General features: G+C 41.7%; 1 protein-coding gene across 1 annotated transcript in view; it reads left to right on the top strand.

Moving 5' to 3' along the window:
* The window catches only part of arap2 (ArfGAP with RhoGAP domain, ankyrin repeat and PH domain 2), a 60,580-nt gene extending 45,469 nt beyond the window's left edge, over positions 1-15,111 (top strand). The window contains exons 20-26 of the mRNA XM_042710524.1: positions 1,910-2,038; positions 3,177-3,313; positions 6,648-6,730; positions 8,203-8,238; positions 8,800-8,863; positions 12,508-12,636; positions 13,264-15,111. Coding sequence (XP_042566458.1) covers positions 1,910-2,038; positions 3,177-3,313; positions 6,648-6,730; positions 8,203-8,238; positions 8,800-8,863; positions 12,508-12,636; positions 13,264-13,884 — 1,199 coding nt within the window. The 3' untranslated portion in view covers positions 13,885-15,111. The remainder of the gene's footprint in view (positions 1-1,909; positions 2,039-3,176; positions 3,314-6,647; positions 6,731-8,202; positions 8,239-8,799; positions 8,864-12,507; positions 12,637-13,263) is intronic.
* The last annotated feature ends 356 nt before the right edge of the window (positions 15,112-15,467 follow it).

Genomic DNA, 15,467 nt, shown 5'->3' with positions numbered 1-15,467 from the left:
TATTAGATTCCATCCAGTGTTTGACACAAAGTTGCAAAAATATTCAAGGTGTGTGCTGCTTTTTCTGTCGGTGAAGACACGGACAGCTTTTATATGAATGGTTGGGTGCCATTTGAGCTTGATGTCTACAATGTATGTACTTGATGAGTGTATATACATAATTTATATATAATTATCATCGGTAGTACACACACACGCACACACACACATATATATATATATATGTATATATATATATATAGTATATACTATCATCTATCTGTATCTTGTGTCAGAGAACACCTTGCCATTCCCCTAATAAGACAGTTCATCCTCAATGAGACGTTAGGCCCGCATCAGTAGTCTGGTGTCGCCATTTGCCATTCCGTGTCATAAACCACCATTCATTTCAATTTTGACCGCACTGTGAACACAGGAAACACAACGATTCCCCTTCACACCTGCCTTCCCAAACCAAACCACAGCAAGGAACACAGCACACACACCACACCACACACACCACAGCAACGGAAAGCAGTCATCATACTGTCATACATTTGAGGAGTATACTTATTCCACAGAGCTCTACCAATCTAAAATATTCCGTTCATTACTGTTTGATGGTTGCACGCAAACTTTCAAATACTGTCCAACAGTTGAAAGAAATGCAAGCCTACAAATGCGCTGGATGGTGAAATCATCTCAGCCGATTCCAACTCCACTGCCTGAAATGGGGGACACGCGCGGGGGAAATCCGTGAGCCGTGTAACTTTTGGAAAAGTGTACAGCTGCCGCAGAGCCAAATGAGTTCAAATCGCGCCTCCTATTGCTAAGATTGCACGTGCTTCGAGAGACGAAGGTACTGATGAAGAGGGGGCGCTTGAGGGGTGGGGCGAGTTGCGTGGTGGTTTGGGGTTCGGTTTGGTGTTTCTGAAGATATTTAGTGGCGGGCCCGGGAGACTGTCCCAGGTCCCTTCGGTTGTCTCACACCCATTATAAATTAGTTGTGCGTGTTAGGAGGCCGTCTCCCGTCCGAAAGAACTGAAAAATGAGATGTGATTGGATTGATGAAAAAGAGGAATAGTGTGTGTGTGTGTGTTTGCGCGTGTGTTTGCGTACGTGTTTGTGTACGTACACGTTACGGATTTCATCCGTGTTATCCTGTTCACAAATGAGAGCTTGATAATGGGTCTATTTTGCACATGACTGTGTTTTGTAATCATGTTCAGATTTGCTCAGGATAATTGCAAAATTGAAGTACATAATTATAAAAGTGATGGAAAGAGGGCAAGAAGAGAAAAAAAAAATAGCAAATGGTTTGTAATGGGTTTTTTATTTTTTTATTTGATGGGGTTCCCATACGGCACTAAGCATTACACTCTAGTGATTTGATGCTAAGCACAGTTTTGGGACAGCATGGTGGTGAAGGAACAGCAAGAAATTAAATCTAATATCTTTGCAGTCAACCGTGAACATCCTTTTTCTCACTATGTAAACCTACACTAATGGCCTTTTTCCCATAATGGTCTTCTTTTTTTCTGTACATGTAAGTTTACTGACAAACATTAGTGGTAATTAGTATTTAGATGTTCTTAATAAGTTAGCATGACAAGGTTATAACATTACACTAGAAGGACTGAATACTGTTACATGGTCTATATTAAGATGTTTTTTCGCTCAGTGTAATAGGTAGTTGTCACTTAATGTGTTGTAAAGTGCAGTGTACTTACGTACATATGATTACATTACATGAACAGATTTACTTAAAAGGTTTGAATTAGTTAGAGGAGTAGGGTTAGTAATGTGTAAAAGTCCTAACATGAGAAGGACATTCTTGTTAAATAACATAATTAAATAAAGTACTTTCTGAAATACTTTGTTCTCTGGAAATAATATAAGCTTAATGCACTGGTTTGTTTTTTGGACACAGAACGACCCCTGCACTACAAAGAGAAGATTCTGGAACAGGTCTTAGAGTGGAGCTCCTTGGAAGACCCCGGCTCTGCGTTTCTGATCGTCAAGAAGTTTCCAGGCACCAAGCTTCCCCCAGCCCGTGCAGGTACAGCAGTCTGGCCCACACAGGTACCGCAGTCTGGCCCACACAGGTACAGCAGTCTGGCCCACACAGGTACAGCAGTCTGGCCCACACAGGTACCGCAGTCTGGCCCACACAGGTACAGCAGTCTGGCCCACACAGGTACAGCAGTCTGGCCCACACAGGTACAGCAGCCCATCACCCTTCCATCATCCCCATCATGTCCAATACGCCCCCTGTCCACCCTGAAGCTGCTGATTTGCCATAAATGGGAACAGTTCCGAACACATGCTGAAGTGGAACTTGTACAGAAGCTGGGCTTTGACTCCCTGATACTAACATACCTATATGCTCACTGACCAGCCACAGCTCTGATACTAGCATACCTATATGCTTACAGGTATGTATATAAGTATGCTAGTTAGTATCAGCCGCAGCTCTGATACTAACATACCTATATGCTTACTGAGCAGCCACAACTCTTAAGCTCTTAAGTGCCAGCGGTTCCTCCCTTTCATTTCCTCTTTGGTGTTCTATTCTGCAGTGCATTGTCCGCTGTAATGTTGTTTCTAGACGCTGCGCATTTTAACCACACAAACAGTGACTGCCTTCATATCTACTCACGATTCTAATCCGCTCTCCAGCAACACCCTTTTAATTGATTCTTCCAGTACCTCTACTGAAAGGAACAGGAATCAATGTTTTTCTTTAACAAGTTGCCTGAGCTTAATCCTTTTCCTTTCCTCAGCTCTGCAAGCCATTAACCACATCAGTAAGAGAAGACAATAGGAAGGACCTGCTCTTTTAATGGCCTTTTATTGAACAGTAATATCATGTGGAACCTGTTTTTTTACCCTCTAAGAGAGTAATGACTCAGGGGCTAAGCTTATCCATGTGGAATACATATCTATTAGTCTTTCCACATCCGTGCACTGAGTTACTGTAATATCCCCTTGAGTGCATTAATGCATGGTGTATGGATGGATGGATATTTTATATACTGTATGTAAGCATATCATGTGGAAGATACGGTAAAGGCCGACTGCATGCTTGTGTGTATGTGTGGCCTCTTATATGTCTGTGTGCGTGTGTGTGTGCGTGTGTGTGTGCGTGTGTGTGTGCGTGTGTGTGTGCGTGTGCGTGTGTGTGTGCTTGTTCACAGAGAGACTGAAGGACTCAATGAAGGGGGAGCAGGTGAAGTTCAAAGACGGATCCTCCAAGCTGCTTTCAAGCAACAAGTTCCAGGACCGCTACCTGATGCTCCGAGACAAGAAGCTTATCCTGTACAAAGACATGAAAGTGGGTCCCCACACGTTTCATTCAATCTCACACTCACCCCACCATTGTCTTTCTGTGTGGGCAAAAACTACAGTGCTAGTCTCCTAGTTTACTAGTTTAACTAGTCTTACTGGTCTACTAGTCTTACTGGTCTACTAGTCTACTAGTCTACTAGTCTTACTGGTCTACTAGTCTTACTAGTCTTACTGGTCTACTAGTCTTACTGGTCTACTAGTCTTACTAGTCTTACTGGTCTACTAGTCTTACTGGTCTACTAGTCTACTAGTCTTACTGGTCTACTAGTCTTACTGGTCTACTAGTCTACTAGTCTTACTGGTCTACTAGTCTTACTAGTCTACTAGTCTTACTGATCTACTAGTCTACTAGTCTTACTGGTCTACTAGTTCTACTAGTCTTACTGGTCTACTAGTCTTACTAGTCTTACTAGTCTACTAGTCTACTAGTCTTACTGGTCTACTAGTCTTACTGGTCTACTAGTCTACTGGTCTACTAGTCTTACTAGTCTTACTGGTCTACTAGTCTTACTGGTCTACTAGTCTACTGGTCTACTAGTCTTACTAGTCTTACTAGTCTACTAGTCTTACTGGTCTACTAGCCTTACTGGTCTACTAGTCTTACTAGTCTACTAGTCTTACTGATCTACTAGTCTACTAGTCTTACTGGTCTACTAGTCTTACTGATCTACTAGTCTTACTGGTCTACTAGTCTTACTAGTCTACTAGTCTACTAGTCTTACTGGTCTACTAGTCTTACTAGTCTACTAGTCTTACTGGTCTACTAGTCTTACTGGTCTACTAGTCTACTAGTCTTACTGGTCTACTAGTCTTACTAGTCTACTAGTCTTACTGGTCTACTAGTCTACTAGTCTTACTGGTCTACTAGTCTTACTGGTCTACTAGTCTACTAGTCTTACTAGTCTTACTGGTCTACTAGTCTTACTAGTCTTACTGGTCTACTAGTCTTACTAGTCTTACTGGTCTACTAGTCTTACTAGTCTTACTGGTCTACTAGTCTTACTAGTCTTGCTTTGGTCTGTGCTGGCATGATAAATAAGAATTTGATTTATTTTGCTATTGTAATGGGCATAGAAGCATCTGGCATTCAACACCACTGCAAAGAGAACATGGAGTGTTCGTCTCAGTGCCTTCCTTCCCTCCCTCCCTCGCTCCCTCTGTGTGGCCACTCTCACTCTCGCCTGGAGGGCCAGAGACACGGACTGAAAACAAACAGCCGCTAACAATCACAGCAGCCAAGCAATGCAAACGCTTAATTGTCTCTAATTGCTAATGCCAAGCACCGAGCCATAAACCTCACCAGCATGTGTGTGACAGTGTGAAATATATGTGGGTAGACATGGATGTTTATGCCTGTGTGTGTGTGTGTTTGTGTGTGTGTGCCAGTGTGTGTGTGTGTGTGTGTGTGTGCATGGGTATGCCTTCATAAGTGTCTGTGCATACATGTGTATGACTGTGTGTGTGTTTATGTATGGAAACCCTTTGTCTCTTTCATTCAGACATTGGTTGTACTTGCAGCTATTCATTCATTGATGGAACAGGTGAACCAAGGGTATACTACAACTGATCCTTATGTCTTAAGAAGTAAAGGGCTTGTTGGTGAGATGCTGTCAGGATAAAGGCTGCAATGTCATATTTAGCAAATGTTCTACATTCTTCATGTCAAAATGTAGGAAAAGACATTCTCCCCATTTCATAGTAAGAAAAGATATACAAATACTACAACAGATGGAAGAGGACTTCACAACATTTAGCTTGAGGCAATAGCACTTTCTCCTCCTGTCTCTCCTCTCTCTCTCTCTCTCTCTCTCTCTCTCTCTCACTCTCACACACTCACTCTCTCTCTCACACACACACACACACACACACACACACACACACACACACACACACACACACACACGCACACCAAGGCCTCCTGGGTATATGATGCATGCCGCACCAGTTAAGATGTAGTTTGTAGAAGTGTGTGAAGATGTGTTAATAATTGATCTGAGGGAGGTTGGGGGGGTAGGGGGTGGTGGGCAAAGAGGCGAAACCACTCTGAATGAAGGCTGTTCTTTTCTTAATTAGCCTAATGTGAGCCTGCTTCAGAATGTAGCTAATTATCACACTGGGAAGGTGGAAATTATCAGTCTTGCGGAAATTTAATTGATATTCTCGAAGAATAGGTTTCTTTTATTGTTTCTTTAAACTCAGCATCGGGGGACACTGTGCAGGGCTGTCGGGTTTGAATTGCCATGTGTGTGCATGTGTGGTTGTGCATATGGTTATATATATGAATGCTTTGTGGTTGATTATAAATGGAAATTAATGGAAAGGTTTTGATTGTGAATACAACTCATTTGTGTTTGTGTTTGTGTGTTTGTGTGTGTGTGTGTGTGTGTGTGTGTGTGTGTGTGTGTGTGTGTGTGTGTGTGTGTGTGTGTGTGTGTGTGTGTGTGTGTGTGTGTGTGTGTGTGTGTGTGTGTGTGTGTGTGTGTGTGTGTGTGTGTGTGTGGTGATAGTGTGTGCATATAGTCTCCCTTGAATGTCGCTTTGGACAAAAGTGTCTGCTAAATGACTAAATGTAAATGTAAATATAGGTAGGTTCCTTTCGAAATGTAGTTTCAAGCCAATTTAAAGAACAAGAAGTATTAAGTAAAAATAAAAGCATAATAGAGGGTAAGAAGGTTATATTTATATTTCACTAATTCATTTTAAATTCTTTATTTAATCTACTTAACGCCACGCATAGAATGGTTGTGAGGTTAGCCAGAAATCAGGGTGGTGACCGCTGCAGATTTGACATAAAGAAATTGCTTAAATGGAACAGTAATGTATAGGAGGCACGTCCTTCGGTGGACAGGCCGTGAGGAATTTTCTTCATTCTCAGAAATGATTTTAAACACATCACCAGTATGTTTCTTTCGTATTGTTCACATACATTACAGCCGTACGTCTTCTTGGCTACTTCCCCTCAAAACAATATATATTAAACTATAGTTATTAGCAACAGTCATCTGAACATTAAGTGTATCAAAAATATGTGTCATCTCATGTTATGTCATTCTGTGTCTATTACTGACAGGTGTGATTTCTCACGAGTTTGCCGCCTAATAATTATAATAGTCTTTATTTATTGAGCACAAACTCCATGTTACAAAATGCTTCACAGAGGCAGCATAATAAAACAGACAGTCATAAAACCCTCAGGTTTTAAAAGATAAGACAGACAATTAGGTAGGTCGATAAAAACCAATACAGAGTAAAAGCATTTATTTCATTTTTTTTCGTTCTTTTTCTGAGATGTGTTTTTTTGTGTGCCTTGTTTGTTTCAGAGCACTAAGCCAGAGAGAGAGGTGCCTTTGAAGTCTGTGAAGTGCTACCTGGGCGTGAGGAAGAAGGTGAAGCCGCCAAACAGGTACAGGCCACGTTCTTAACCACACCTGAAGACGCTTTGCCCTGAACCCTCATGATGTCATAATGACCCAGATGGAAAGCGAATAGATGTAGAGCAGGGAATGAGCATTCAAGTGAGCACGCGAGGACGCTACCATTAATTTTAGCGACTTGGCAGGCGCCTATGCATTAAAATGACTTCAAAAGAGTGGTGCGACATGAACGCTATTAGTCAACATTAGTTTGGCCAAATTGAGGGACGTAATGGAATTGCTATAAGCATTATTAAGATGGATTTTTAATTATTTGTGCATTATTGCGTCGTCCTCTTCTATGAAGCTCGCTTTCTCGTTTGTTCCCCTTTCTCCCGTCTTCTCCAAAGATGTATGGCCCCGACGTTCCGCTCGGAGTGCGTCAACAGAACGGGCCTATCAAAATGGCCGCCGGCTTCCATTTATTTTACGTCGTAATACAATTGATTAAATGTAATCACCCTTTAACAAAAACAAATTCGTATTCTTTTTTTTTTTATTCTCTTTCACTCTCGCTAGGAAATGGGATGTATCGCGGCAACTTTATTTTGTTTTAATAATGTTGTGTTATTGTAATTCATGGCTTCTGTCAACAGAGAAAAAAAAACAATAGCGTTCCCCCAATTACCATCCTTCATAATTCTTTGTGTACAGTGGGAAGAAAGTGTGAAAAATGGTCTGACGCGCCTAAGTTAAACGGTCCGATTTGCTTGAGTGAGAGTGATAAAGATGGTTGGAAGGAGAATGGGGAGATTGGAGGGATCTCAGGGGAAGAATATAGATGGACAGAGCAAGAGGAGGTAGAGATATAAGACGATACATAGTCATATCCAACAGAATACTGCATTTTGGCCGTGTTCGCAGTTATTGCAAAATGACTATCAAGTTTAAAAGCAGACTCTGTATTCAAGACCCTAATTCAGTAAGGTTTGTAGATGCAGACTTGAAATCAACAAAAGCCTTTGAATATGAAAATTGGCAAGCCATACCATGTTGCTCATTTAGAAGAAAATTAGAAGATAAGCTTAGGAACTCAAATTAGTTTAGGGGTTACATCAAATTGGCACCTGGATTTGCACACATAAACCTCTAGTAAATTAGATTTCGAAAATGAGATTAGATTAGAAAAAGAAAGAAAAAAAACAACATACCTTTGCATGACTGATCTGTTGTACATACTAAGACTGTCGCATTTGTGAAATTAATGTAATTCAAGGTAATAAAAAAAAACAATTAAGAATCACTCTGTGAAGCTGGGAGACAACCTCAGTGTAAAGGTTTTTATCTTAACAATATCATGGTAACACAGTAGCAAAACAGAGTGAAATAGCCTGTTATATTTCTAAATCAATACCAGGCCAATGTCCAACTGAAGCAAATTGCATTGTTTGAGTCTTTCTGCCTCTCTCTCTTTCTCCCTCCCTTCCTCTCTCCCTCTCTTTTTCCCTTTCTCTCAACATAGTTGGGGCTTCACAGTGTTTACGGAAAAACAGCAATGGTGAGTGCCGTTTGCCAGCTCACAAATCAGATGGTCGATGACCCTTTATACCCCTGCATTTTCTGGTAAACAGACTCAATGGAGGGGAAGGACACGGAGAGAGGGAGAGAAAAAAAATATTGTATCCATTAAGTTTGGGAAATGAGTCAAGCAGCCAAAGGAAATTGTGTTGCTGTGTGTTTCTGCATATTATGGGATGTGAAGCCAAGCAGAAAAGCTGCTGCGGCTTCAACAGAAACCAGAAACTGCTGTCCAGGATGTTTCGTGAACTAATGGCCTCTGATTGAACCGATAACATGTAATTGATCGTTCTGATTATTTATTTGTTTTTGCTAATGCATCACTCCAAATTGATTTCCTCATGTCTATTAAGAGTCGTTCTTTCAGTCATTCCATATAAACTCATATTCTTTTAATTCATCAGCTATTTGTTGAGTTAATTATGGTTAATTCATGTGGGTCATTGACCAAATGGAATCATGATTCATTTGTTTGTTTGTTTTAGTCCTTCATGGAGTCTGGCCTCGTTCATTTGTTTCGTTCACTCTCTGTCCACCACAGGTATTTCTGCTGTGACAGCAAAGAGTCTCGGCAGGACTGGGTCACCTGTATTATTCGATCAAAGGTGAGCTCCTGGCGCCGCTCTGCACTGCCTAAATCTGGGCTCTCTACAGGTTCATCAAGAGGTGATCCTGAGGCTCAACTGGCACGCTAACGCTATTCACACCAAGGTCATAGGTTCAGTACCAAGGCAGCACACACAAAAAAAGCATGCTTTGCTATACCAACTATACTATACAAACTATACCATACTATGCTATCAATACTATACCATCAGATATAGTACATATACTATACTATACTATACTATACTATACTATACTATACTATACTATACTATACCATACTATGCTATCAATACTATACCATCAGGTATAGTACATATACTATACTATGCAAACAGTTACAATGGATCAAAGCAAGGTTTGAATGCATGTGAATGTAAGTGTGCAGATGCACTGATGGAATCTAATGCACACACTGACACCTGAAGAAAGGCCAGGGAGACGAGTCAACGTGTTTGGAGTTTATTCCCGAGCGAGCGCACAGCCTGCAGGGAGTCACCCCAAGCATCCAGCATGAGATTGAGAGAATGACTGCCTGACCATGAAAAGGTGTAATACCAGTTTATATACCAGTCATGGGAGTAGGCAGAGAAGTAATGAAAGAACTTTGTGGGGTGTGTCTGGGGGTTGGTTCTAGGTTCATGGAAGAAGGGGGGGGGGGGGTTGGGGATTCCCTAGGGGGGAGTTGGTCCTATCTGTGAGCTGTGTCAAGGCATATGCATACAACTACAGACAGGAAATGCAAATCAGCAAATTGGCCATTTGAAAGCCAATGAATCTAGTCTCAGCCATTTGGTGTGGCTGAGACAAAGGGCAGAGTGCAGAGTAACATGGGTCATAAAATAAGGTAATGTAAGAAATATAAAGCACTTCAGTTCACAAGTACACAAACAGGAAGAAAGCAGTATTCGATTTTATCAGCAGATAACGACCTTATTTAAACAAACAATATCTTCTTCAGGCCTAAAATGGCTTCTTTCCTAATTGAGGAAGCATGAAAGAGATTTTGTCTAAAACTACTGATCAGCTTATTAGCTAAGAGCCAACCGACGCCTTGTAAACACCAAGAACAGCACAAAACGACTTACTTAATATTCTGGGCTGGGAATGACACATTCTAGCATATACTATAGCATCTGCCATCAAAATGAATTTGTTGTTGCAAAAAATTGGTACCTACAAAAACAGACCTCAAAAAGTGGTTACAGCCTGCATTGAACCGGATGAGGGGCCCTTTGTGCAACCTTTCTGGGTCCTGTAGAGGCAAGCCAACAAAATCTGAAATGTTGTCAAAATATACTTTTTTTTCAAAGTGTGTATACAACTGCAAAATCTACTTCAGTTGTTTTCCATAAATCTCATGTTTGACAGAGAATGTGCAAAGCACCGTGGGTAATTCTTTTTGACCTCTTGTCATATATGAACCGGAGTTGAACCCATTGCATCATAATCTGTCAAAGGAGAAGTTGCATACATTGATAAATATTCTATGGATTTTCCTTCTATCACAATCACTTGTTCTAGCTTTGTACAAATGTTCCTTTAAAGCCTTGTGTCCTTGTTTTACTCCCATACACAGAGCCTTTGCAAAACAGGCTGGGGAAAAGAGGAGAATATGATGCCATCTGAAAAAGCATGTGCGCCCCAGCGTTAGACTGAAAAGGAAATACACTGAAAGAACAAGAAAAGCGCTTGAAAAGCACACTCCAACTTTTTTTTTCCGTTGGTTTCGGCATGAGCATACATCACATTATCTGTGGAAAGTCTCTCGGCAGAAATAAGGTTGCATAGACTGCTGCGATCTTGGCTTCATCACCCTCCCTGGATGAGACTAAGTGCTCTTAGCATCTAGAGCTGACAAAGCATGCACGCACACACACACACACACACACACACACACACACACAGATATTCATAATTCAAATATTCACACTCATGCATTTACACGCACATACATATATTCTATCTCACACACTCACACTTACACACATTCACATAATCATACATTCACAATTCACACTCATGCACACACACACATACACACACAGTCTTGGTTAAATAATGCAAGGATGGAACAAACCGAGGGAGACGGTTGATTCAGACATTGTTTTGATCTCCATACCCTCTCTGGCTAATGCTCAACTCTTATCTGCACTTTACAGATCCTCTGTGCGGCTTTTCATTGCCGCTCTCTTTACATCCCCTCTCACCAGACTCTTTCTTTTTATTTAACAAATGGAAAAAAGAAAAAAAGGCGAAGACTTGTTTCCCTTTAATTCTGGTTGTCTGTAGAGGTCTTCGGCAGGCACAGACTGTGCTAGTTTTTTGTCTTACTGGCGGTTTCTGGCACTCAGTACACCAGTAGGAGAACTGCACGTTTAAGACCATATTCCGCTCTTTTTCATGGTTTTTCGGACACAAGAAGAGGTCAGGGATGAAAGGTCACGCCTTGAAAGGTCACGCCCTGTGATGAAGGCCCAGAGCCAGCCTGAAGGATCCTGACTCTACCTTCTGGATGGTATCGCTCGCTATACTCCAAGCCACGTACAGGGCCTTGTTCTGTGATGCAGTTTCCATAGAAACAGAATACGTCAACAAATATATCCATCCATTGAAAAAAAAACAACAACAACAAGAAACAGGGTGAGGGTGCAGAGAGAAAAATTAAGGTTCAAGAGTTGAAGGTGTCTTTATGTTTTTGGTATCCACTGGCAACACGTTTTGTTGTTGTTGTTTGTTTGTTTGTTTGTTTGCTGGTTTTGTTGCTCTGAGTTGGAAGATCACACGACTGGTCTGACCTACAGCATTGCCAAGGCAATCCATACCCACACATAAAGAGACGTATAATCAAACAAATGAGGTCAACAGCAGAGGCCTACTTTGTTGTCATGCTCTGGAAACTTGAGCTGTTTTGGGGCAGCGCCGCATCCAGCATGCATCAGCTCTGGCAGGATGCAACGCATCTGAGGGGACCAGTGTTGAATGAAGATGATGCTGTGAATCTTTGATGCTTCGTACAAGTACGGCTCATGAAACTGTCACAATGAACTCAAAAGATCCCAGCAGGAATGCACACAATCAAGAGTCCTTCATGTTACGTATAGGCTGCTAGTATATGTACAACCTATGAAACTTGGGCTCTCCCCGAAATGCATGTAAGACGTTGGTCCATATGTGGGGAATGGCATTGGCTTCATATGGCCACTAAAATGGATTAAAGGTTCCAGTGGAAACAATTTAAATGAGTTATTCCCCTTAAACACCCTACAGTCAATCAGGAAAACATCTTTAAACAACCAAACACCTTTAATTCAGTTTGAATTGGGAACTACTTGCTAACTAATTGTTAGTTAACCCCACGTATGACCTTACTGTAATCCTCAGCCTCACCCAAACCCCAACCTAAATCTCAAATCATAACCATCACCTCACCCTAAGCACAGCAGTAAGCCTATTGTTATTTATACAGTTTGTGGACAAAAAAAGAAGCAGGCTGTGAATGTAGTTGGGCAGAATCAGTTGGCAAGGTTGTGACGTACATTGTACTAAATGTTGAAATGCTTCCGAGCAGAATTTCCCAAAAACCTCTGGACCTTACTGAGTCATGTTATAATGCGGTGTGGTCTGCATTTTGCCTCTGCAGCATGGTAGCGACCTTTGGCCCAAAGACGGGGTGGAGTGGGGAGCGGTGTGCCCCTCTGGCACCATGCAGCGAGTCGCGCCGGCCATCAGAAGAGGGTCTACCCAAACCGTGACCCAAGGCCCAGCGGAGGTGAGAGGCTTCTTGATGATTTGCCCTGAAGAGCTGTATCCCCTTAATCCTTCTGAGAGCAGAGTGTTTGCTAGATTTAGATATCTATTAACAACTATTTATTTTTATATTTACATCTAAGTATATTCAAATGTATGAGATACTTGTGCATGAATTCCATGTATACAATGAGGTTCTCTCTCTAGCGTCTGTTAGCAGGCTTTTGTTGGACGATGCATACTCATGAGTTATGTCGCGTGTATGTGATTCTGGGAATTTATAGGTTATATTGAAGTGCATGGATCAGTTGATTGGCACGTCTGGAGGGGTCAAGGCTCAGATTTCACTGCATATTTATTTTTATGTGGGTGGCCCTGTGAAAGTTATGGCCTTTACAAGCTGTAGCTAATTAACTCTTCAGAGGGTTCAGCTGGAGTCATTAGGTATCGAATTGAAATACAAAATGCTGTACACGTAAACTCCTACCACAGTACAGGAGATGGTCAGTGTTGACTGTGTTTGGAAGGTTGACCAATGCTAGCTTCAAATCATAGTTAAGACCCTAAGCCACATTTGTAATGTTCTCAGAGTACTCTTTTGTTCTGTCAGCGTTTTTAATTTGTGTTTTTTTTTGTCATTTTTTGCTAGACAAAGAGGAAGGCATCCCTCGATATTTACCGTGGGGACACGAAACCAAACCTTCCAATGGAAACCATTCACCAACGCAATGCTGCTCTCATAGCAAAGTCACTGAAACAGAAGGAGGCGCCTGGTGTTGGAGCCCAAATGGCTGCCCATGGAACAAACCAAACTCACCCTAAGCACAAAACGGCTGCCAAAGAAACAAACCAGTCTGAGTTAACCAGCAAAATGGAGTTTGGTGGGAAAATCCAGACTGACCCTGCACGAAAGACAGAAGGTGTTCGACCAAGCCTGCCTGAGCCAAGAAACAAAATGGTGGGCGGTAGAACACAGCAACCAAACTCTAAACCTCGAATTCCAGCCGTCGGAGGCCACCAACCAGTGACCAACCTAAGACCAACCAAAATGACTGCAGCCAAGGTACAGCAGCTCGAGTCAAAGCATGACTTGTCCCCTACTGGAGCTCCCAGAGCTCCATTGCCTTTCACAGGGGCAATGCCTCCTGGCCTTGCCCTGCAGAAGAAGGCCAAACTGGGGACAGGTGGAGGGCAGCTACCCCCTAACCTCCTCAACGAACTCAGCACGGTCCTCAGCAAGTCAGGCCGCAGTCAAAAGGATGAGAGTTGAACCAAAGAGCAGTGGGAAGAGGAGAGAGTGATTGAGTAAAACGAGTGATTCTGTAAATGAGTGGGTAAATTAGTCATCGAGTGTGTGCTGTACTAACATTAGACTTTGAACTTTTTTAACTACATGTGTACGTTGCCAAAGGTTCCTGATATTTGTGTTTTAATAATATTATTTATAGCCCGTGATCAATTTAGTATGCTTTGTTTATGTTTTCTTTTCTTTGTTTTTACCTGAGATTGTGTGTATTAGTTGATCAAGCTACATGTATCTCCACAGACCAAAAAGCTACAGGGAAATATGACAGTGAATATAAAGATGTATTTTTGGATGTGAATGGAATTGTCAGGATTTGAAGGGAGTTTTGTAACATTGTGTGAGTGTGTGTATGTGTGTTTGTTTGTATTGCACCCTTGTGTGTTTATGTGTCTTGCATGATTCCCTTGGCTGTCTGTGACGAAAACAAACCTCAGGTTACACACTACTCTTAAGGCAGTGCATTTGTTGTAAGTACGTTTGAAGCCCACAGCGCAATCTCTCTCTCTCTCTCTCTTTATATATATATATACACAGTATATATATATAGGTATGTATAGTGTAAGCACTTGTCTCACAGTGAGAGTATTGCAGCCAGACAGTAGATGTCCAGTTTATTATATGTATGTATATATCATGACACATCCAGTATATTTCAGAGAAAGGGTTTATATACCTCAAGGATTATGATGATCAAAAACATCACTTCAATCCTTCTCTTCATGATAAACAGGGAGTTGGGCTCCATCTGTTGCTTCATCTGCTGTGTACAACAGATTCTCCACATTCAAATACACAGTCTTTGGTCTCTATGCCTTTCGGAGTTGGTGATTGTTGATTTAAAATGCTGGGAAATCCAACTGGAGATGTATCCAATTCATTGACTCCTTCAGTGAATGGGATTCCAATTAAACTCTTAGACTGATGGAGTTGACCTCGTCATATTACTGCCATTTGTTTTGGTCATCCCATTTTTGGTGTATGGGATAATGGAACATGATGGCATTAGATCAGTGCATGTTAGCGCGTTGCAATAGAATGCCTTATTGATTCCCATCATTTCAATAAACACCTCCTGCTGTTATTTCAGAGGGGAGATTCTAAATGGGCACTTACTCTGGTTGTTATGTTTGGTTTAAAATCCAGTCTCTCAGTCTATGCAAATAAAGTACAGGCTAATGTCGTTTCCAAAAAGGTCTTGTCTATTTAGTTTTGTACCTCCTCCAGGGTGTGGAGTGGTGTTTGTGATTTGTGTCCTTATTTATATTCCTTCCTCACTTCGGATCTCTGCTATAGGTTAGACTCCTCTTTTTTTGGGGGGCGGGCGCTCATTTTGATACTCATGTAGTTTTGCACAGATCAAACTACACCTTGGAAGCCGTGAAGACATTCTAGTGAGACAGAGGTGCGAACGGAAGGTGATGTGCTCACCAGCCCTTTGCACTTCTGAATGTGCAAGATGGCATGTCATGTCACGTGTATCTCACACACACACACACACACACACACACACACACACACACACACACTCTCTCTCTCTGTCTCTCTCT

The sequence above is a fragment of the Clupea harengus genome, chromosome 18 (assembly GCF_900700415.2).
Source record: "Clupea harengus chromosome 18, Ch_v2.0.2, whole genome shotgun sequence".
In the NCBI taxonomy this organism is placed as follows: domain Eukaryota; kingdom Metazoa; phylum Chordata; class Actinopteri; order Clupeiformes; family Clupeidae; genus Clupea; species Clupea harengus.
The sequence above is the reverse complement of the archived record's forward strand: the minus strand, read 5'-3'. Positions and strand labels throughout refer to the sequence as shown.